Raw genomic sequence first — 25,336 nt, 5'->3', positions numbered from 1 at the left:
TAAAAATATGTTTGTCTGCATTCCTGGCATATGTGAAAATTGATTCATATGTGTTTAAAATAATAAATTGATTCATAATTAACTTTTCAATTCCGGGAGTTGTAGTTTGTCAGCCTAATGTATTCATATATTTTTGTATTGGTGAAAATGTCAGAAATTGGGGACTTACCAAATTTTAAATGTTATATTTCTGGTTTTTCTTTTACTGTTTTTCATGCCCTACTAATCTGTTTTTCCCTGTACACATTAGAATGCCTTACCCTTCAAAGTAAAGTCCTAATTATAGCATTAAAATACCTTCATTTCCTTTTTGCCTAATTCTATGCTAAAGAAATGTTGTGTTGTCTTAGTGTATCAGAACTAACACATATTAAAATATGCACCTAAAAAGAAAATATTTCCAGCAGAATTGAAGTATTAATATCTTGTGCTTGCCCCAGAGTCAAGTATACCCTCTAATAAAAATATTTTTTTCATGTATGAGTAAGGGAAAATAACTGCCTGAATTTATGTGTCTAATTAAGGATAGCGTTTATAAAACTGGGGCATATTTAAATGATGTGGTCAGCAATTTTTAAAAGTTTATAGGAACCTAAGCTATGAGGAGGGGGTTATCAAACAAAGATCCCTTCATCTTCAGGTCATTAATTTGTAATTGTCAAGCTTCCAGAAAGTACTAGGTACATATAAATATCTGCACCTATAGAGAAGGGTATGCTTCCTGGCACTCCATCGTGACAGTGCCAAGGATGGTTATACTGTAAGTCTTGCCCTGGCTGGTTTGCCTCAGCAGTTAGAGCGTCAGCCTGCATGCAGACCAGAGAGTCCCAGGTTCAGTTCCCGCTAGGGGCACATACTTCGGTTGCATTTTGTCCCCGGCCCGGTTGGGGTCGTGTAGGTGGCAGCCACTCGATGTGTCTCTCTCACATTGATGTTTCTCTCTTTCTTTCTCCCTCTCTCCCTCCCGTCCTATCTGAAGATAAATGAAAAATGTCCTCGGGTGAGGACATTTATATATATATAAAGTATACACACACACTGTGAATATATATATATATACTGTAAGTCTTTGCAGTCCACAATGTCATAAAGGCCTATTGTAGAACACTGTCACAAAGAAAATCTTATACAGGACTGTAAATGAATAGTAATCTTTTATTATTCTGCCTTATTTTTAAGTGATAAAAAGTGACTAAATTCATTTTTGCCTTTTCTTGGAAGTTGATTATTGCTATAGAAGAAAGTCATCTTTGTAATTTTATTTTTCTATTGACAAATTGAATTGATTCTTATATTTGCTATTCTTATCCTTTGCTGGCTAAAGCCTGCCTCTCTGCTTTACACCTGCTCAGCAAACCAAGGTGAGTGGCACACAAGTGACTGAATAAGGCTTGGGTACATTTATTTATTGTTAAGGGGATATTCCTTTTCTTAGAAAAGTGCAGCTAAAGTAGGTCTAAAGCAGCTGATTATCTTATACCCTTTCTCTCCCTCAGCTTTGGTTTAGAATACTTGATATTTTGATCAAGTTTTTTGTGCTCTGCTGTGACAGGGATTTTTCCCTGACTAGCCATTCAGAACCATAAACGCGAGGAGAGGTGCGCTTGGAGAGCAGCTGTGCTCCTCTGTGGAGCTGTTGCCAAAATTCCTTTTTCTTCTGCCATTTTACTTCTATGGTTGTTGATTATTTGTCTGAATAAATCTGGCAGCTGTTTGCTGTGTTTAATAGAGCAGAAAGGCTACTCTGAATAAAGCTATTTGAAAATTTGTTTATATGAAGTATTTGTAAATTCTTGCAAGTCTCTTGGCATTTCTGTATCATTCTTTCTGTCTTCCTGAATTCATTCTTTGATATGGGACTTGATGCTTGCAAATTCACCACAGGTTTAAAGAGTATTTTTAATAGCATCTTTTTAGTTGTAGATTTCAACTGACTTGGTAATAAAGGTCTCAATTCTCAACTTTACACATGTATTTGTTTGTTATGCTAATCAAGGAAGAGCTCAGCCTATTTCATAAAGATATCTAGAAATGACTCACTAACCAAAAATCCTAAATCAGAATAAACTCAGTGTCCTCAATTTTCATCAAACCAAACTTCTGGAAGGCAAAATGCCACTAAATTTGAGAACTGTCTCTGTGTGTCATTACACGCTAGTTTTAACCTATATTTCTACTTTAAATAAAATGAAGTTGCTTAATATCTCATTTCACAGGGCATAGATCTTAAGACTAAAGAAATTCATTAAATCTAGTCTTTTGGATTTAACTGAAAAAATATAAATTAAAATGAGGAATACAGTTCTATTTTATACTGAAGATGTACCCAATTTAAAAGTGTCTGAATAATAAATAAGAATACTTGTAACAAATTGTACATATTATATTAATTTTTTAATGAAAAGGTTTTGTTTCTAATGTACAGCTTGATCTATCATCACTTTTTCTCAGTTGCATTGAGAGTTTCACTGCTAAAGATGCATGTTTATAAGGTTGATAGTCAAAGCACTAAATGAAAGATTAGTTTATCTTATATATTCATTTTATTTATATTCATAGTATTCATATTATGAATAACCAGAAGCATGATTTTTTTTTTTGTATTGCTTTGAGTTTTTTGAGTCTTGCAAAATGAGTTAATGATCTGGGTGTGGGATCATTTCAGTACTATAAATAACATGAGATCTCTTTTACTTAAACAATTTTAATTTAGTTTCTTGGGGCAGTCTTAATTTAAGAGACCTAAGCCAGTTGCTTATTCCAGACTACCTCCTCTTATTTATCTTCTTCTTATGAATTAAATTGGAAATATAAAACTTAGAAAGAATTTATTTTTTATATTGTTTGATTTGCTAAAATTTTAGCAGTTAATTACAACTGATTAACCTAAATTAAATGTTGTCCACTGCCTCACTAAAATTTAGATAAATTCTAATGGCGCAACAAATTCTATGGTCTTATAATTTTTAAATATTTTTCCAGTAACTACCTTTATTCTGTATGAGCAGGTTATATAGTGTGTAGAGTATGTTTTTATAAGAGAAACTTTTAATGATACCTGGGCATATTTTCTTTCTTGTTAATTTAAGAATACCTGATATATTTTCATTTAGAAGAATTTCTGTTTTAAGAAATCTAGAATGTTTACTTAATTTTATTATGATTTATGCATCCATCTTATGGGTTCCTAGCTAGCAAGATGCTAATTCTTTAAATGGTCAGACATTTACTATTTTCTGGCCCTTAACTACCACAAGCAATCATATTTGATGCCCCTTAATTAGAGCACCTTTTTTTCTCTCCAGGTTCTTTTTCCACCTCAGCAATCGAGACAATACATTTGCTTACCATGCTGCTCTCCTAAGTGTTCTTTTGCATGTAAATTAATCTTGATTCAGTTTACACTGTCATGCTGAGTGGTACAAATTGCCTATAACAATAAAACAGCATGAGTTAAAAATAAAGGGGGGTGGGAAGGCAGATTGAATGTGTGCCTTACTTGATAGGATGTTACTTTGCTTTATGCCAATACATTAGCTGACGATAATGAATCTTCTGTTCTGAAAAGCATGGTTTAGTTGATTTTTTTAATTTTACTTCAATGGAGCAGTACCTTGTCTTTTATGGACCAAGTTAGACAAACCATTAATGACAAGAGTGTTAAGGTTAAATATGAAGCAATGCATTCACTTCTCTGAGTGCTATCCATCTTTCCATTTACAGGAGCTTGACAAAAGTACTGGCTTTGTACAACATTTCCTTTAATTACATGCTGCGGGAAACAGGCTTTTAACATAAACATAGTTGCATTCATTTATTCAGCAGTTGCTCTTCAATAGAGCTTAATGGAGAAGGTTTAAATCCTAAATGAGTACACACATCTCTCAGCAGTGTTATGTCAGCAGCCACTGTGCTTTACTTAAAAGCAGTGTTTGACTGCTTGTGTAGTTTTTAAAGCTTTTGCCTAATATTGAAGTTAAACAGTCTTAGACAGAACATAGTGTCCTGAGTTTGAAAGTGGTTAGTAAAAATTCTTCTTTGTTAAAAGCTAGATAAGTCTTTTTATAGTATTGAGCTTTAGTGTCTTCATACTGCTAATTATAGGGATTTTTAAAAATTGGGGGGGTGCATTTGCAATAAATAACTAAATTAAATACATAGCCCTGAAAGTGCAGGGTCTTTTGAAAACATGAAATCAAATTTTACCATTTTCATACATTTTTGTAAACTATTGTGCATATATCAAATATTTCAATAAATTATCATTTTTGGTAGGTATCATTAGGTGTTGGTGACTTGCATCACAGATGGAGATAAGTGGCATTTATTATAATTATTTTGTTTATTTTAACCTAGGTCCTAAATTTCAATATTTCTTCCAAGTGGTATGTTATTAAATTTGTTCACTGAACATTTTTACATGAGATTTTTATATTAATGGCATGTGTTGTGTTTTCTCTGTATGGTTTTTATTCATGCTTTTGCTTAACTTAGTTTCTTAAGTACTATTTGAAATATCTTTGGGGTTTTCCATTCACATTTTTCCCTTTGTTTTAGTATTTTGCTTCAGTAATAGTGTTTTTGTCAGTAACTAGAGTGCCATTCACTAGGCAAATACTAAGTGTAGCTTAGATATGTGTACATTGTTTTAGAACCTGTACTTGACTTTCAGTCATTGTTGAGATAACTTTGATACATCATATTGAGGCCATTCATCGGATGCTGCTGCTGGTTATTTCAGGATCACCTTGATTTGTTCTCAGGTAGCATTTGGCAAGAGAGATATTTGCATGAAAATGAGAGGGGAAAATTCTTAATAAGTAGAAGCTTAATAGTTCACATCAACCAAATTAGTTTACTATATTTTAAAGGGACTGAAATTGAAATTTCTGTATTTAAAATCAGATTTATTAAGAGTGATATTTGACTAGTTTTTACACATTTTTCTACACAATAAAGATATTTTAAATTTTTGAAACAGTTGCAGTTTATTTTAATTTTATGCTAATTATCTGTAGATTACATTTTGGGTTTTTTTTTTCCTTGAAAATAAGTTTAAATTTTGGCTGTGAGCTTAAAATTGTTTTTATGTAATTTTTATAAAGAAATTAAAGGGGGCCTTCTTTTGCTCTTACAGGAATGCTAACAGGAATGAATGAAACTTCTACTACAATCATCCTTGCACCACAGAGTTTCACTTCCTCTGTGATCCTTCAGAAGATTGTAAATGTAGCCAACGTAGGTGTAGTTCCTTCTGGCCAAGATAATGTACACAGGTAGGTTCACCGACATGTGATGTGAAGATAACTTGTATACATGTATAAATATATAATTGTTGATTCATAATTTTTTGAGGGGGAAAAAATATATATATATATAATGTCCCCCTTTTTTCCTGATGATATATTTGATTGATTGATTTGGGTTAAGTCCTTCTTCCCTATTTCATACAATCCTTAACACACTGGTATGGACTATCCTAAAAGATACAGATAGTGTATCTGCATTTTATAATAGCTTGATGATTTGTAAAGGTACCTTTTTTGAGATATGGTTGAGAATTTATCTTATTTCCCCAGATTCAGTGGGTTTCTAGGAAAAACTGTTTTTACAAAGCAGTGGAGTTGGACTTTTCTACTTAAAAGAGGGGAAGCTTAGGCACTATATACAGATTTCCTTTGACAGCAGTCCCCTAAGGCTGCTTCCAGTAATAAGGAGCAGCTAGAAAACCAACATAGGGCCAAATGCAGGTTCTGTTTCTTAGACCAGGAATATCTTCATCACCAAGCATCTAAACTTTAGCATGAGGTCCAAGTCACTTGTCCTTAAAAATAGCAGAAAATGTGATCAATATGATTACCCTCTTTGTGTTCTTAAGAATGCCTGTGGCTTGAAAGTTAAGATAAAAATAATTACCCCTTGTTACTTAGTTCTCTGTGAGCTTAAGGGAATTCATTGCAAACCATCTTTAATTTCTTTGCCATTCCACTGCAATGTTATACTAATGCCATTTTATTTATGTATATATTAAATTTAAAATTAAAGGAGATGACTTCTAACTTTTAAATTTAATATGGGGTCTTAGAGGCCCCATCTAAAGAGTACTACAGGTGATCTGGGTGTTAGACTCAGCTATGCCATTATTGGATTTGGTATCTTGTGCAAGTACAACTTCTCCTTATGGGACATTAAGCTCCTCATCTAGTTGGAAATGGGTGGCAAGGATAAATAGGGTGCGTGGAATGAAATTCTGTGTTATCTATGGAAGAACATTGGACTTGACTAAAGCTGAGTTCAAGCCTTGATGTGCCATTATCCAGAGTTACCTAATTTCATCTACTAATCATGGTAGAATGAAAACTGCATGTGCTAGTCAAAAAAAAGAAACTTACTTTGTACTTTTGGAAGTTATTTAGGTTTTTGTTTTTCTTTTTTTTTTTAGAGGAATGTCCTTAAGTTGCTCAAAAGATCTGATGCTCCCATTCTTAATTTATGATAGGTCCTGTCTCTCACGTAGGGCAGGGATACAATAATAAAACTGACATGAGGTCATGATGCTGGTACTGACATGCAAATGCAATTTCTCTTTCAGTTCATGTCGTTCAATAGGGGAAAGAATGAATAGACACCTTTTCATTGAAAATATTTTGGTTCTGAGTTCTTCTCTTTTAATTATTTTCCGCCTTAACTAGTTCTTCTTCCTTTCCTGGGCGATTTTCTCTAGCAGAAGTTGTTCTGTTTTATTTATGGATCCTTTGAATTATAGAAATTACTAAAACACCAAAATATCACATCAACTGTAATTTTTAGCTTATATGGTATCAAATTTTACCTGACACATCTAGTATCCAGCAGTATTTCAGACCTGTTTTACTGTGTTCTGTTGTAACGTATGTACAAGACATAGGGTAACCCTTAGTTATGTTGGAACTTCTGATTTAGTTTTCGTTTGTTTTGTATATGGGTTTTTAACTTTTCTGAAAGCAATAGCAGCTTTCCAGATTTTTGTTTCTTAGAAAAAAGCCAGATTACCTTCTCAAAGCCAACTAATGTGAACACTGTCTTCCTGTTGAGAAATAGACTAAAAGAGACATTTAGCATAGTTGGATAGTTCTTATTAAAGGATAGTTTACCTGTGACTTGTCTTGGTGGTTTGGAACTTTATGCCTGTTTAAGAGATTAAATTATAGTCAATTCCCAATTATCCATACTAATGCAGGAGAGGCACCTGAGAACCGTTTATATTTGGCTTTGGAGTGCAGAGATGGCACTCAAACTTAATGTTCTTGGTCCTCACACATCCGTAGTCTTGGCGCTTTTCTAATCCAGCCCTATCATCAGGGGCCTCGGTTCGACCCTGTAACTTGGGGGAGGAGCTTAGGTTACTACAAAGTCAAAAGTGACTATAATACCTATGTCTAATTAATTGGCTGTGCTGTTGTAACTTGCCGCACAAGTCTCATCATTCTTAATTGGAAATGCTTTTATAGTTAAAGTATGGTTATCATAATATTCTAAATTTGAGAAAGCTTCCAGGTAATAAACACATAGACTTATTTGTATTTTTCATACGGAAATTAATAAAAATTATTATCTTGCATATTTAACATTTTGCTATTTTTTATACTCAGTAGTAATTAAAAATAAAAATTTTTAATAAAATCTGTACTAATGTCTGTCTTAATTTCATTTAAAGTGAAATAAAAATTACTGTTTATAACAAATATACATTTTGCCACTTCATTGAATTAATGTTTTTAACTGTAGTGTTCAGTTTATATATTATTTGTTAATAATAAAATTGAAATCCTTATGAGATTTTTGAGTGCCTCCTTAATTTTTCTGTGGTGATTGATGTTTTGAGTGTATGAAGAGTAGGATCAAAGCCATTCTGTATTAGTGGTAATCCATTTAATATTACTTTAAAGAAACAAGTATAAAAAGCATTTTGACTATTAATGTTTTAAGATATTAAAACTTCAGTTCAATAGATTTTTTTTTGGCTGGTCTTTGTTCTGTTAAATTTTTCAGCATCTTATGTTTCTGAGAGAACTTTTTAATAAACATTAGAGTATTCTTTCTGACTATTCAAAGAATAAGATCCCATTATCTAGTTTTGGAATAATTTATTCTTCTAATACTCTTCAAAATATGAATACTTTTACATTAAATACCAAGTTAAAAAATACATAATAGAAGAGTTAGCTAAGAAAAAGTGAATCTTCATTAATATGGAGAAGTATGTAATAGTATAAAGTAGAAATTTTAATTGAATATGTAATAGAAAATGACTTTAACACAGCAACATTGATGGTATCCATTAAGAAAAAGTCGATTAAAGAGAACAAACTTATGGAATTCACAGTAGAAACCAGGAGCATTTTCTGTATAGCTAACCACCTTGAAAGATGAATTGAAAAAGCATATCTGCTCTTAGATTATATGACATTTAGTTTTTATTTTTAAATGAGCAATAATATCAGAAATCTAACCAGTATACCATTGAAAAACTTACTCTGTTTTCATTTCTGTGGTATTTACTTGCTGATTGGAAAAGCTGCTCTTTGAGGACAAAATTATCATTCTGAGGTCTATGGAGTTATGGTCCTTATAACAATTTGCTGTTTTCCAAATTACATTTTCCACATGATAAGGGTAATACAGAAATGAGAATTTAAAAATCATCAAAAAGTATTTATTAATAGGCAGCTGAATGTCTTAATGTCTTGGGTTAGATATTCATGTTAAAATATATGAGATACACTATGTATTGTAAAAACCTTAAAGTGTAGTTATTAAGACAATACTAGTAAACTAATATATAAATAAAGTATATACAGAAGGCAGAAGGAACAGCAATAATCTAGTATATGAAGATTTAATGTGTTTTAGGAGAGACAATCAGAGAAAACTAGCAGTGGGAATCCTATGTTCATCCAGGGCCAGGAAAAAAATTCTGTGCTCCTCTGAGAAAGAAATCAAATGAGTGTTGATTAAGTAAGTTCATATTAAACAAGGTAGAAACAGAAATACATTTGCTTTTTTTTCCATTGTTTATTCTCTGATAAAGGTACCAGTGCACAGTGACCAAATAGCAGAACGCTAAAAATCTCTAAGGTTTTCAAAAAAATCATGTGGAAGTTTATGTAAAACTCAGATTCCTGAGACCCACACTCAAAAACTCAGATTCAGTACATTTCATACAGGGCCCCCAGAATCTGCATTTTAGCCAGTACACCAAATAGTTATGTGGCAAGTGTTCCCACGTCCACAGTTTGAAGCTGCCCAGAGTTATCAAGAGTTAATGATAGCCACATGACATGACACAATTTAAAATAGATTTTTCCTATGTTTGTATGTTTTCTTTTTACAGATTAGTTGTTAATGGGTACCGGTAGGCAAGATGTTTGATTTTGTTTGTTATTTTTTATATCTGTCCCAATGTCCTTCAGCAAGCAAGTATATTGTTGTAGTTGTAATATCTGTGAAAACAGTCTTGGACCATAAGTAAAAGTTTGTCTTTCAACAGTCTCAACTATTTTACATTTTAACCCAGTTTTAGGAATTCTGACATTCATATATGGTAGCCTTGTCTAAAGCGGTTATCATACCTCCATGAAAGAATTTTCAATACTTAAAATACTTTCCTTATCCTCTCATCGCCTTTTGCCAAGATCATTGTGGTTTTAAATTTTTCTCTGATTACCCAACCCTCTAACAATCTTTTCCAAGCCCTGATCTGATTAGCTTAATGCTGGATTCATCACCATAACAATGGTGCTGAGTTTAATCTTATTCTTTAGTTTGCTGTGTTCTACCAGTATAGGTATACATGCTTGAAGATAGGAAATTAAAATGTAGTTTACACTCTGAAAAAAATAAAAGGGTTGTCATACCACCTACTCATTTGGCCCTTTCATTGACCCTATAAGGGGAAAATGAGGTATTTGAGTGAAAACAGAAAGCCTTCTCTCTGCTATGATTCTGTTTTACATTTTAGCTTATTCAATAAGACCCTAGAACAGCTTCCATCATTAACTTGTATTCAGTACTTATATTCCTTCTCCTCCCTATATATCTTGTCTCTGATTTGGATTTTGTCTACCCTATCGCTTTTTTAATTTGCAGGTTTTGAACATGTACAACTTGTGAATAATTACAGTGTTGGTAGAATAAATGTTTTACTGTTGTTCCTTAACTATTAGGAAAGTCTGGTGCTATGAATGGAACAGTGTGCCCATGGCAACCTGGCAGTCAACTTTTTAAATTTATCAACACATTTAAAGACAGTTTATTTGTTTCAAGTTTAAAATAAAAATATTTTTATTTAATTGAAGTACATGTAGAGAACAACTTGTTTCATTTCTAGGCTTTAAATTCATCCAGTGAATCACTGTTATCATGTACATGTTCAGTGGTTACTAACAGGGGAAACACTATGTATACTGTGGTTTCCATCCTAAAATATCTATATTGTGTAATTCCTTCATTCAATATTTTTTAAAGAACTTTGTGACAGATTTTGTTAGTGCTAGACAAATGGCATAGCCCCTTCTTGGCGGACTCTTTGATATTTCCATTCCTTCTGTTCTTAGGTTGATCAACCTTTGGGTGATTGTATTGTTTGTTAGTTTTATTTCTTTCTCCCTGCTAACTATGGAATATTTGAACACTGGATAATTTTGAAGGACCATAATGGAAAAAAATATTTGATATCTTGGTGCCCTAATTTTAAAAGACCTGATACTATACTCACCATATGTAATCTACCTTAAAACAGATTTTTTTATAAACGGTTGTCAAGTATAAAGATACCAGGCTTCGGTCTTTTCTACAATATGACACATTTGGGATCTCAAACAGGACTAAAGATTTGCAGAACCTATTTAGAAACCAGACTCTCTGCTCAGGCTGGTGGTGTCCACTAGAGGGCAGCACTGCTTTTCCTCTGGCTGCTTTGATCAGGTCAGGCTCGGGGAGCAGCCTGTCATTGAAAAACAAGTGTGGACCTCAGTTAATTTTTATGCGGAAAACACATTTAGATATTTCAGAAATAACCAAACTGCACAGTTGACTTTTGCTTTAAAAAATTCTTTGTTTTAATTTCACCATTTGTGAGGTATATTTTACAATGCAACAGTTTTACTAATAGGAATACATAACTGTTTTTCTTGTAAAAGTGAAAGGAAGATATTCTTGATGATTTTCCTTCTGAGTTGACAATTTTATAAGGAATCAAAGACAATAGGGTAAGAATTGATTTGTTTTACAGGTTGATTTTCTGTTGTTAAGCCCCATCTCCCCCCAGACAAACCAGAAATGCTCAGGAATAACTGGAATGTTTCGTGTCTTCTTTGATAAAGTATACTCAGATTTTTTAGTTTTCCTCTACAAAGAAGGAGAATGCATCATTGACCAAATAGTGTGGGAAATAATATTTTTATACCATCTCTAAAGAATAGAATTGAAAATAGAGGATCCTAAATTATGATGGTAGTTTATTTTTTTGTTTCAACTCTTCTCATCAGAATGTTAAAGAAAAATACTATAGTATTGCTGGCCAATTTTAAAAAATAATGGAAAAATACATTGCTTTGGACAAATTTTCTAAACTTGAATCACATGTAAATTTTTTTTCTCAATAATTTCAGAGTGTAATGAGCTTAATGTTAAAGTACAATTTTGTAGTAAAAAAATATGGAAATTTTTACAACTTACAAAGTCTCTGCCTGTTTAAAACGTTCTATTATATTAACTCAAAATAATAAGGATTTCTTATTTTAAATCCTTTGGAAAATAGTGCTCCAAATGACCATGCTTAGGTATTTGATGTTAGGAGGCTTGTTCAAACTAGTATTTCTTACATATAATCATTGTGCGACTTCATTACACATTTGTCAACTTTGGACTAATTATTTTTATACAGCTAGGGCAGGGCACTGCATCTCGTGGTCGTCTTTCTTACTAATAGGATTCTGTCTGCTTCAGCAGGCAGTAATTGAAGGCTTCATGTTCAGAGTAAGGAAAAAAAAAGTTTTAGCCTGAGTGGGCCATTGTCACAGCTTCTGGTAACCAGTAGAACAGAAAACATGAGAAAATTGAACTCAGAATAGAAAAATCAGAAACCAGGAAGTCTATCCAAGAGAAGAAAAAGCATGTCTTAGAGCTGTTACGTTAAAGTGTAGCAAATACAATTCTGTGTAAGAAATTTTGTTTGTGAATACCCTGGAGGTAGATGCAGCCTCTCAGATATTTTTAAATTCATGTCCTATTAACACTTCAGTTAAAACAGTTAAGTTGTAGGATTTCTTTTCCTTCTAAGGAATAGCATTTGTGGTCCATAGCTAATTTCTCACAAATATTTTTTAAAAAGTGGTTTGAATGCACAAGAAAATGAGTCCATGTTTTGTAGATAATACATTTGTTCAAATTTGTTGTTGTTGTGTGACCTGTTTTCATAATTCTGTCAAGTTAAGATAAATTAACTTTTTTTGAAGAGTGGTTCATACTTTCATTTAGGTTTGGCAACCAGCTTATTTTGTCTTTTTCTGTAAGCTTAAGAATTCTTAGCTTCAAAGATTAAATGTCAATTGCTAGAGATAATAAACAGAGAGACATTTAATAAGATGAAATACAGCTATATCCAAACAGTTTTACCTTCTCTGTTGGTGATTACAAACTGCAAGTGCTTGGTGGTAGGATGAAAATGAATTATGAAAAATACCTAGATGGTATCCTTTTAATAACAGGGAGCCAGTCGTACACAGGCAATACATCTTTAACTGTCACCCACTGATTTGTCCTCATTTGTGGCGCTGCTGGTGTTTGAGGTTGGGTGGCCTCCCAGTAGTCCCTCCCCATGTTGCAGCTCCATTCAAGACATTTTGTATTTTTCAATGCTGGTGTCTCTTTTGAGGGAGTGGGTGGTGGAAGATGTTTAACATACTTTAAATCTTTAAAGGCAGAAATTTACATTTTGCTATGACAAAGCATCGTGCAAGGTGCTTTGAATTACAGAGTACTGCATAGTCAAGTGCTCAGTTTTTGAAGGGAAAAGCTTCCTTTTTAAAATTTTTGGTATATTAACAGATTATATGTGCATTAGGTAAATAAGAAGGAAGCAGATTCTCCTTATTGACTAATAAAATATGTTAAGAGTGCATTTGTGAACATATTACGAGAATGTGTGTGATCTAGAATTAGAATGCTTGGGTTCAAATTCCTGCTCAGCCATTCAGGAGCTCTGTCCCCCTGGGCAAGTGTCTCAATTTCTATGGGCCTCAGTTCCTTATCTATAAAGTGATCCGCCTCATAGAATCATGAAATAACATAAGTGATGAAGTCTATAGTACCCACTGCACAGAGCACTTAGTAAATGGTACCTGCTGTTGTCATTATGATGGTCAAAAACTTCACATACCTTCTGAAAAAATGTTGTCACCGTATGATCTTAACTTGAGACCAACTACAGAGGTTCTGATGTCAGCCATTAAATGTAGTATATAAGTATTTGACCCAAGTTGTCTTTATAATCAATGTTTCTTACGTTCATAAGCTAGCTATTTGGTATATACTAATTAGTACTCTTTCCATAACTATCTTTTAGATGGGAGTTAAATGATTAATACATTTTGGGAAGTGGCGTCTGCTTTCTACGGACCAAAACAAACCAATTGTAATCATGCTACGTTCCAATAAAATATTGTCCTTTTGAACTATGAAACGAGAGTGTCTGAACATCTGATCTTCTAGTCTTCTGCTTCAAAACATTGCTCCCACCATTTGCATGCACTAGAACATAGAGACCTAGTTGAAAGGCAGTAGCTTTTATCTCAGAGAACAGATTTCATTGCTAGAATGATCGGCTTAGCATGTTTCCACTGCAGTGTAAGCAAATGCCTCTTTTCTTGCATGCCCCTTATTGAGAATTTTGTGGTAATAGGATTTCAAAAACATGTACAAGACACTGATTTTAATCTTTGTAAACATACTTACATCAAAATTGACATTTATGTCTCCTGCGTTTGTATTCTAATACAGACTTTTAAGTTTTTAATAGGAGATAAAACGTGCCTTGGGGCTATGTAACCCTGAAATCACACAACAGTGCTTTTGTGTTCCTATTCAGACATAATTTCCTTCTCTATGGTCCCAAGGCACAGAGTGTTAAGTAAATAAAGGGACTAATAAGACTATTGTTTACCTAATTATAACCCTGTCAGAAATGGGAGCCACCGGCTGAAATATTTGGTGATGACCAGGTCTGTGGGGAAAGTTGCATAAGTGAGTGAGACAATAGGGCCACCTAGTATCATTTGGTGACGTGGTTTAACAGAATTACTGAAACAGAATTCTCCTGAAGCATAGAACCTCAAAAATGTAGACAGAAGATATGCACAGACCTGCACGGGTGATAGAAAAGGGAGGTCATCGTGGGGCTAGGGATCTCTGTGTTCTCTCAAAGGAGAAATGGGGGACCCCAGTTCCAAAGCTGTTGTGTGGATGACTGGAGAACAGATGGATGTGTATGTTAAGAGCTTTATAACGCCTCTTTTAACACAGTGTGATTTCTGTGCCTGAACTGGCTCCTTACAGTTGCTTCCCGCAGTAGGACCCTGCTCTGATCCCTTACCAGTCTCCGCATGTTTGAGAAGAGTGCACGGATAAATCACCGGAGAGTTCCTAACCTACTTCATCAACAACCCATTAGCTGCCATTTTAAAACTCAACTCAAAAGTGTTGTTAATATTTTCAATTTAGTAAAATTAGCGTATTTGTTTTGCTTTTGATGCATTATTCTAATTATTGTTGGAAAACTGATTTTCATGATTCTATTTAAGTCAAAAATGTTTGTTAGGTTTCACACACACAAAAAAAGAAAAGAATCTAATGTGTTATGAGATCTTGATGTCATTAAAGAAAAAACACCCTCAAAAAAGAAATTTTCATTTAAAGAGAATCTGCTTCCTGCTTAAGTGGCTAATATTTTAATTAAGTCGGGAGTGAAGTTTTTCTGAGTGTCTCCCGATAAACTCCCTCTTTTATGTTGATGGTAATTAAACAGATCCCTGAGGACACCTCGCGCTGTGTGCGAGGCCCATGCTAATTGTCAGACATGAGACTGACCAGTTGGTTTGCTCTTGACTAGTCCGCAGCGTGCTGTCAGCACGGCAGTTTTATTTGTATGTATTGTGCGCTGTTGTCAGGGCTAACTGGGTGCCATTGTGGCTGAAGATGTTGCGCAAATTGAGGCAGATGGCTCAGATTCAGACACGTGTCATACAGAAAGGGGAAAGGGGATTGGCCCTGCAAAGTGGGGTCACAGCAGGTCACAGACCTGCTCTACACTTGTTAGTGTTTTCAAAAGCTCATGTGCAGCAACTTTGTTTTTCTCCAGTCATCCCTTAAATCAAATCCCCTCCCCCCAAAAAAATGTATGGAACATGCTCCATGCGGAAAATGGAAGCCAGGGAGGGCACCGTGCTCTTCCTCCATGTCTCGGGCTCAACTGTGCTTGCAGAATGAATTAGCAGGATTGACAGAAGTTCATTGTGCCTCCAACAGCTTTTCAGTCAATTGCAGTGCTTAAAAGGCTAGTTTTGCTTTTAATCCCATGTAATTAGTAGGTTCTTCATGTCTCGGAATTTAGTAATGGAGCCTTAGACCTTAAGTTTCCTCTATTCTAAGGCAAAAAGAAGGATCTAATGTTCTGAACATTTAAAAATTTAAAAAGAGAGGGAGGGTGATGGTGCACTTGACTATCATGTGATTTTGTTACATGTGATAACATTAGAGTTTAAATTTGAATATTTCAACATGCATGAATTCATTGAAACTTAAGAGTTTTATAATGCACATTAAATTGTCTAACTTTTTGCATAATCATTTTCAGATATAAGAAATTAAAATTTCAAGCTCTTTGAGAAAGGTACCTTTTCTTAACATGCTTTAAAAATAAAAACATAGTGGTTTTTCTTAAGTGGCCCTGTGCATGGTGAAATGTTAAATTATCAAATGAATGATTCCCAATTTATAGGAATGGAGAATTATTCACATGCATCTATTGTTCAAACTAATAAGTAAAATAGACATCCTTTTCCTGTTCTGTTCTAGAGATGCACTAAAATTACCTGCTTGTTGTAAGCATGGTGCTGGGCAGTTTATTTTTTATTTTTTCAGAAGAATGCTTGGCTTTGGGTTTTTGGCAGTAAGGAACATGTAGTAAATTATTGAGAAGAAAGAGTTACTGTAAACCTATTTGAATTTATGCTGTCTCCCTTTTCCCCTCATGATAAAAGGTCTCTCTCTCTCTCTCTTTTTTTTCCTAACAGGTTTGCAGCTAAAACTGTGCACAGTGGGTCGTTGATGCTAGTCACAGTGGAACTCAAGGAAGGTTCTACAGCACAGCTTATCATAAACACTGAGAAAACTGTGATTGGTTCTGTTCTGCTGCGGGAGCTGAAGCCTGTCCTGTCCCAGGGGTAACCTGCTTACATCTGGACTTCAGAATCTGGCACACAACAAAAGTGCCTGGCATCCACTACTGCTGCCTTTCATTTATAATAATAGCCCTTCCATCTGGCAGTGGGGGAAGAATACACTCTTGACATTCTTGTCTCCTGCTTTAGAATGCTAGTGTGTATCTATCATGTATGCAGTACTTTCCCCCTTTTCGCTTTGCTAACCAAAGAACATATATTTTACTGTCAGTTATCTCAACTCTTGAATCCATGTAGCATTTTCTCTATCCTGCTACTTCAGTCCTCCTCGACTTCCTTCTTTTTTTCAATAATGATGGGCATGAATTTAAAGTTCATTGGAAATCATCTTCCTTCCCACAGTAAGCAAAAATTAGCCTAGAAATAATCTAAATGGACTCTCATCTTGGCATGTGGAAATGGGATAGCATACTTTTTAGAATTAATTGCCAAAACAACAAGATCTCTGCGAAATTTTGTCCTGTGAATTTCCTGGTATTGTAATCGGTTATTGACAGCTGTCATCATGAAATTATCTCTGAATAATAAGATGAATAAACTATCATATGAAGAGCATTTGTCTTTGCATTTTTAATGAGAAATTACTTATAATCCTGAAGTTCATATGCTGACGTTTCTTTATTGTAAAATTATTTTGAGTGATATATTATACAGAGAAGCAATGGGGGGTAGTGAAAGAAAAACCACTTTCAAACCAGGTAGATTTTTCTAATTGGGTTATAGACTTTACTTTTGCATAAGATAATATTTTTGGCTGCTGGCTTAGATTTAAAATTTATATTTAAATCGGTAATATAATGTAGTATGCCAATAATTGAAACCACTTTAATATCAATAGCTTAATATCATGAAAATATTTTTCACATAGTGAATTTGGAAAAATAACCAAAGTCCCAAGTTTCAGGTTTGGGTTTTTGGGGGTTTTGTACAAGGATTCAGAATGCCTTGCCTCATATTTCCTTTAACTTTGTCATAATCCGTGATTATCTTTAAATTGTTCCATTGAGTCGAGTTAGTCAATGTTGAATTCTTAATTCCAGCTATATTTTTTCACTTTAATGTCCACTTAATGGGACATTTTATGTACACCAATCTTGAAGAATAGCTCTCATAGAATATTTCAGGCTGAGCCTCATTTTTAGTATCACAATACATTTGCCTTATTTATTATAGGAAAAAAAGAGTGTTTTTATTCTGAAGAGACTATAACAATGAATTTATCAAATTAAAATACTAGATATTTATCCTCCCTAATAACTATTTGCAAAAATATGAGTACATTTATAATAGCTTACAAAATGTTTGCTCTTATAACCTGTGTTTCTGTTGTTAAGAATTTAGAAGTTACTACTAGAGAGAGAAGACAAGCATCCAGAATGATGACTAACACAGAAGAGGTTTAAAAAAAGGGTGGAGCAGCTGGAGGTAAACCTAAGCCCTTTCACCTTTTTTATTTGCTCTCTGCAATCTTTTTTTATTTTATAGAAAACTTTATTTAAAGATAGAAAAATATTTTCACTTAAGAGGGGGCAGTCCCATGTTATAACACAAAATTAACAGAGCCTTATTATTTCCTTTTACACTAAAGACTGTATTCAGTGTGCAGTGTGAAGAACTTCAGTAACCATGTCAGAGTTATGGTAAAATTGAAGATATGTTTAACACCCCCCCCCCCCCCCCAGGAACCTCCCATCCAGATGCAGTAAAGAAATGGCCATGTGAAATGGCGAAGTTAGTGAGGCTGGTTTGCAAACACATTTTGCTTACATACTGCTACAGGCTCACCTCCTCCCCAACCCCATTCACTTCAGGTGCCAAGTCCAACAGCTATAAACAGCCCCCAGACTTGCTGAACCCCTCTCTGCACCTCTACTTCCGCTCCCCTCACAGCCGGCCGGACCAGACCAACTGGCCACTGGGTGCACACTTCTGTTGTTCTTCCGTCAGCTGAAGGCCGGTTCATTGAAAGACGATTACTTTCTGATCGTGTACTTGCTTATTTTGTTTAATCTTCTTTCTCCTCCACTTCTGCCTTCCAACTTGACCAGTTATCTCAGGAAGTTTCATGATTACTTTTACGCTCTTCTTGAGAATTTTAGAGGAACAAAAAGAAAATAACTTTATGATAGTGTTGTAGTCTCAAATGTGTGGAAATTGTGTTTAATAGAAAAATATGTCCTTAGATGGACCAGAAGATTGTTTTTGCATCTTCACGGTCTCCATCCGCTTTCTTTCTGTGACTGCCTGGCAAACAGCATTCAGTGCACCAGAATGAATGCTTACTCTCTTCCTGCTTTGGTAGCATTACTTTTTATTTTTCTACCAGTTGTCAGCCGTGTTATGGCATAAGCACAGTCTTAAGACCTGACCTAAAAGTTAACCACCATGTATAAGGTTTCTTGAGGAAAAATGTTTTAGACCCATTTGATCACTTGACCAGCAAACTTGGAACACAGCTGTTTGAGAGCTGGACTGGTTTCTGGGAAACGCTGTGAGGCGGCTGCAGGACTGCGTTCGTCCCACCAGCAAGAGCGCCGAGTTTAGAGAAGAGTTATCACTGGGCTGGAGATGTCTGAGAAGGTTCACCTGAGGCAGTGGAGTTAGGCAGGTCTTAAAAGCAGGGTGGCATTTAAAAAAGAGAAGTTCCAGCCCTGGCCGGTTTGGCTCAGCAATTGGAGCATTGGCCCGCAGACTGAAGAGCCACGGGTTCGATTGTGGTCAAGGGCACGTACCTCGGTTGCGATTCGGGGTCATGCGGGAGGCAACCAGTCAATGTGTCTCTCTCACATCAATGTCTCTTTCTCCCTTTCTCTCTCCCTCCCTCCCTTTTTCTCTCCCTTCCTCCCTCCCACTCTATCTAAAGATAAATGGAAAAATATCCTCAGGTGAGAACTAAAAAAGAAAAGAATTTCCAGGAGTAGAAGGAAGAGTAAGTATATTGATCTCAACTGGGGCTGTATCTTCCCTTTTTTAAAAAAAATTTATTGATCTTAGAAAAAGAGAGAGAAACATCAATATGTTGTTCACTTAGTATACATTCATTGGTTGCTTCTTATATGTGCCCTGACCAGAGATCAAACCCGCAATCTTGATGTATCAGATGGCACTCCTGCCAACTGAGCTATCCGGCCAGGCTGAGAGGCTTTATCTTGAAATGTTTTTTATATACCTCTGTGCAGAAAGCACCATTGCCCACACACCACAAAGTGATGTCCCCTTTCCTGTCCTTGCCTCATTTCTCCTCTTTCCCCTCCCACAGCCTCTCTGTCCTGAAGCCATCCCGCAAGCCCTCACCTCGGTGGTCTGTGGTAGTTTACAGGAGAAACGAGGGTTGGCATATTGCAGGTGGGACTATGCTGCACTTGTAAACAGTAAGGCAGGAAAAAAGGGGAGCAACCCCTGAATTAGAAATCAGGAAAAGCAGGCTTTGTTGATTTCACTCTTCTACCTTGAAGTGAGTTTTAGATATTTTTCCTTGAGGAATTTTAGTTATTTCCAGTGCCATTGAAGGTCCTAAGATGGACTTATAGTCAAAGTAGCTAAAGAATATGAAATTCCATTGCCGTCAAGTTACTGGTTAAACAATCGTGAGTTGAAATGATGCTGAAATTTCTAATCTCATGTTTGTCTTTCTTTTGGGCCAGTTTTAGGTACATAGCCACTTGTACATGTAATTCCTAACTGGTTCAGTAATTATGTACACTGAAAACCCCAAATGCCCAGAACTCAAATATGGAATCATTACAATGTCAAACCTGTCTTTAATGACATTCTAAGACAAAGGTTTCTCATCTACAGCCTTGAAGTCCAGAGACACCAAAGGTTCAGGTTTAAATGTAGGAGAATCTTTCTTTTGAGATCTAGAGATGTTTAGAAAACCTAACCAGTAGGCATTTCTGCTTTTGGGCTCAACCGTGTCAGCCCTCGAAGACCGCAGATGCTACAAGGGCACTTGGAGAGAACAGGATGCCTCGCCGTGTCCACTCTTCTCATGAACTGGCCTGAGGGGCAGGGAGGGAGGTGTTGCCAAGGGGACACTATCAGAATTTGAGAGGGAGGGAACAGAGAGAATAACTGTCAAATTGTACCCCAACGAAAATTCTGATTTTCCTCCCCAAAGAGCATCTTCTTACACTATGTAGGAACCACACTGTCTTTAGAGTGATGTAATGAATGAGGACTCTTGCCTTGAGGTCAACCATCTTCATGGATAACTAAGGAATTGGTAAGACCATGGCCTACAAAAAGAAAAATGTTAAGTTCTGTATTTGCAGAGTAGTTAGGAAAGGTTATATGAAGTGGGCTCCTCAGCCCAAACTTAAACCCCCATTTCTCATGAGTCCACTGCTGTATGCTTAGTCCCCTTTGTCAGTCAACTCTGTGTCAAGTTCGGAGTCACAGCAAGGAGTTAAGTTGTGAACTCAAACATGCTGCCAAATATCCTCCAAACTTAAAGTTTGATTTTTGAGCCTTAAAAAATGAAGTCACCATGAGAGGGCCTCCTTCTGGCAGCACACTGAGATTGCCACCCCCCAGGGGCACGCTCTCCTTGACCCCGGAGCCTCCACTGTGCTCGGGCCTCATCCAAACCACAGGGACTAAATAAAAATATTTTGTAAACAAAGTTATGGACAGCTCAGTTTCTAATTGAAAGTAATTATGATTTCTTTGCTGTGGTGTAATTACCTTAAAAAATGTTATTTGATGATTAAGATTCTGGAGTGAATTGTGTTCTTTGGGCTCTCGCACAGTTCCTCCATCAGGGACTTGGTTTCAGCGGTGTGCAGCTGCTGGAGTTGATTTACAGTGCGGCGGCTGTGGCTGGTCATAAATAAATCCTCTTATATAGTTGTTATGAACACCTGTTAGATCATCTGTCAGCAAAGCACTGTTCACATTTATCATGGTGCGGTAGTTATTTTACCTCAATCCATTTCCAACTGACTCAGCCTCCATCGCTGGATTACTATTACCACACCATAATCGCTCGTTCCCACTCCATGTTACAACTTGCAGATAAAAGATTTCACTACTTGGCCAAATTTCATAAATAAAGGAGCAGTTCAGTGCAGTAAAAGTTTATTTTTGTCATCATTTGTCACCCCATTATTCTATAAATCACATGGAATAGCACTATTGCCAGCTCAGCCGTTGCTGTCAGCCTTCGGCATGGAAATGGTCCGTTTCTTCCTTTTAGATGAGATGACATGTCTTTCAGACTTAACCAGCTTATGGCTTTGTTTCACCCATTTTATTTTATTACCCCTCCAGAAATATCCTTGGGGAACAGAAAGACTTAAAGAGTAAAATGGAAACAGAAAACACAGCCCAGCATGCTGCTTACTTAGCCCAGTGATCTGCGTCCCCCACCCCCACCCCATCAAGACATTAGGACCCTGACCGTCACCCCCGAGCTTGCACACGGGACCCTTGGCTGAGGATGCTTTTCATAAACTTGGAAGGGGCTATGGTTTCTATTTTGGAAAGGCCATTACAGTGTGGAGTCACAGATATTGAAATACCTGATGTATATCCCCGGAGATCCTCTCAGTTTGACAGGCTTTATGCAAAGAAAAGATGAACTGGTTTCTTTTCTAAACTGCATTTTAATGGCTTGGAGGCTTTGAAAGGGAATGGTCACCCCCAGAGAGGGCCTTACCCCTGGAGGTTTGTCTGCTGTGGAGCTTTGGAGGAAGAGTCAAGATTTATTAGCAAGTTGTGAACTCTGTCTCTGGTCTAAGTCTACGGAAGGCAATGTCCCTTGGTTAAAAGGAAGAGGACAGAAAAAGCTGAAGGGATGGGGTAATAGAAAAGGGTTTATAGTTGATATTATACTTCCGAGTTGGTTCTAATTCAAGTTACATTCTTCACAGTCATTATGTAGCTCATAAATTCAATAAAGTGTTTTACTGTTACTATAAAAATGACAGGAGGGGGGTTTTATGTTGTAAGTTTCGTTAGTTACTCTTCCTGTTTTATGTTGAAGTCCTCAGGCCATTATGTCATTAAACTCTTTGGAGTCTGAAGGGCTCAGGCCCCTCCATTTCTTGCCTTTTGCACAGTTGGCTGTGTAGGCCCAGGCTGGGCCAGGCCACCAGATACTTAGCGCCGAGCGGCTGTGGTGCCAGGAGGGCAAGGCTGTTTTTATTATTTCATGAGCAGCAACTTCAGTCTGTGAAGATCGGGAGTGAGGAGTGGACTGGTCTGGGGTCGGGGGACAGAGTTAGGTCCACAGTGGAGTCGAAACATTCCAAAGCAAGAGTTCTCTCGAGTGAGGGAGGACTTGCCGGCTGGGGTGTAAGTAGCTCAAGGCTCTGTGGACCCAAGAAGTGTTCTCTGCATCAAGATTGGTCTTGGCACTGGACTCTGCTATCTTAACCTTCACCTAGCTTGAAGTCCTTGATAAAGTTCTAAGCAAATTTAGAGTTGGAATCTTACTGGGTCTTGATTGATTGATTGATTGATTGATTGATTGATTTTAAGGGGCTCTTTGGGCTGTTTTCTTTGATTCCAGAAGAAGCAAATGGGGTTTCTGCTCTAGCAGAACTTGCTTTCTCCAGATGTTTGTTCGGAACAGAATATCTACATGGAAACAGCAACTACTAATTCTCTGGCCAGAGTGCATCAAGGCCTTAATCTAAAGCCTCCCATCCGTCCAGCTGTCTGGCATTTGCTATTACAGGGCACCAACAGAGAAATGAGGCTGTGGCTCTATCACTGCACCCTGGGTGACAACTTGATTTTCTGCTCTCACCGCAGGCAGCAGCAGCCCAACATGATGGGGCTGTTAATTTGTGCATTTCATGGTGTCTGTCAGGGGGGCTGGGAGAGGAGGGCTTCAGGGGGAAGGGAATGGAGCATGTCCCAGCCGCGGAAGCACCTGTCTGCGTTGACGGCACAGAGCACTTCTTATTAGCGTGCAGGTCTCTAAATGCAGCCCTGGGATGACAGCCTGGCATCCCAGCACCCACACACTGTGACAGGCGCCGGCAGCCGGTCCCATTGTTTGCCCTTGATGAGCATGTCATTAATGGAAATGGAAGAAAGTGAGGGCCACATCAGTATTCAAATAGCCTCTATTCTCTCTGCCATTCACCCGGCTGGCTCAGCCTGCTGTACATTTTCTTCTGCAAGCTCCTCTTTGACTTTTTTTTTTTAAACAGATTTATTCCTATTGCCTACAAATCCTTTCCATGTTGTTCCTGGTTTCTTCCAATCCTGTGTTTACACCCACCTGTTTAGGCTGGATTTAGCTAGATCAAAGGAGCTTTGGGTTCCTGTGTATTGCAAAGGTCTAATTAGCAAGTGCATGCTGTTTGCAGCCAAGGAAATGCACATTGCCACTCCTGGAACCTGTTTCCTGTCTTCTAAATCCTGCATCTCCTGGGGAGATGGTGGCTGCTCTGCCCGCCATTCCCAGAAAGATCTGATAGAGCCAGGTAGCACTGAACATACAGAGTCCAACTTCTCAAGCATGGCTGCATGGAAACAGCGCTTCCCTTTCTCAAGTGTAGAAAGTAAAAAGAAGTTAAGGAAAGTGCCCTCTTTGTTTGGAAATAACTGCTGCACAGGGTTATTTACAGCCAAGTGGAGAGTGACTGGATCCTAAATACCTGCTTCCATCCCGCAGACCCAGTGTTGGTCTGTTTGCTTAATAATGTAATTAGTGCTCAGAGGGAGAATATTGACGCTGCTGCCAGCAGTCATTGCTCTTCGTGCGTTTCTAACCCGTTGCCATTGCCCACTTGGCTTTCGCGTGCCTAGTTTGGTAGCTTCAGCTGAGCACATACACAGCCTTACTCCCACCGACAGTCCTCGGAGCCTCGGCCTTCAACACCCCCCTGCACACACTCGCTTCCTGCATTTGCAAGGTACACACCTCGCCCCGGTGGGGTGTCCTGGGATGAAGGGAGCAATGAAAGACCACCTCGGATTTCTCTCTGACCTTTTAGTAAGGAAAGGTCAGAAGAACTGCTTGCTATGCATTTCCCTGCCAATGTCCCTTATCTGGTATTAATCTGTCAGTGACTAGGGCCCTGACTCCCCGGGACACCTCCCATTTTCTAACAGTCTTGCTGCTGCCGAAAACAGTGCCCACACCCTGCTGAATGCCTGCAAGTGGAGCTTGGGGCCAACACCTCGAGAGACAGCATCCTCTTCTTAACCTTCCAGAGATGAACAAAGCAAGTCTTGCTTTATTAAGCTGTTTTCTCCCCAAAGCACAGAAACCCTGAGAGAAGGAGCCATGTCTTTATACTCTGACAATGCCACCTCCCCGTGGAGGCTTCATGCTGTGCTCTGGGCTTGGGGGACCCCGTGGAATTGTTCCTGTCCACGGCATCATGGCCCCACCATGGATTTGGGGGATCGAAGAACAGATTCTCTCAAGTGTTTATTTGACAACCTACAAAAACCCCCGACCCTTCTCCAGTAGAAGCCCAGAGGGGTGATTATGGTTTAAAAAGCCAAGTCATAAATTGGCCTTTCTGTACTCAACTTGCTTTGTAGCTGAGGGATCCCACCGAGGGCAATTTAAAAGGAAAAGAAACAGGCTAAGGAAAAAAAAATTCGAACGCGTTAGCTTAGTGTCAGAGTGATGGAAAATAATTTTCACGTTTGATTAATTATTAAGAGATCTGTTTAATAAAATATAGAGAGCATTTTGTCTCCCCACAATCGTTAGTGTGACCCAGGACCCCTATTTTGAAGGTGAACAGAAAGCTATTGAGATATAACAATAAATTTTGTCCCCAAGGGTTTTTGCAGAAGTGGCCACAGGATTGTCCTGACAGGTTTAAGGCAGAAATCCCACAGCTGACACTGAGGGGTGTCGGGTC

General features: G+C 37.1%; 1 protein-coding gene across 9 annotated transcripts in view; it reads left to right on the top strand.

Moving 5' to 3' along the window:
- The window catches only part of AP3B1 (adaptor related protein complex 3 subunit beta 1), a 281,299-nt gene extending 264,250 nt beyond the window's left edge, over positions 1-17,049 (top strand). For 6 of the 9 annotated variants that reach the window (XM_036278966.1, XM_036278970.1, XM_036278967.1 and 3 more), the window contains 2 exons: positions 5,138-5,276; positions 16,332-16,970. In XM_036278966.1, the coding sequence (XP_036134859.1) occupies positions 5,138-5,276; positions 16,332-16,485 (293 nt within the window). In that variant the 3' untranslated portion in view covers positions 16,486-16,970. Of the gene's footprint in view, positions 1-1,324; positions 1,362-5,137; positions 5,277-16,331 lie in introns of those variants that run through there. The other 3 variants (XM_036278963.1, XM_036278964.1, XM_036278972.1) reach the window with 3 other exon arrangements.
- The last annotated feature ends 8,287 nt before the right edge of the window (positions 17,050-25,336 follow it).

Source organism: Molossus molossus, unplaced genomic scaffold (genome assembly GCF_014108415.1).
Source record: "Molossus molossus isolate mMolMol1 unplaced genomic scaffold, mMolMol1.p scaffold_m16_p_3, whole genome shotgun sequence".
In the NCBI taxonomy this organism is placed as follows: domain Eukaryota; kingdom Metazoa; phylum Chordata; class Mammalia; order Chiroptera; family Molossidae; genus Molossus; species Molossus molossus.
The sequence above is the reverse complement of the archived record's forward strand: the minus strand, read 5'-3'. Positions and strand labels throughout refer to the sequence as shown.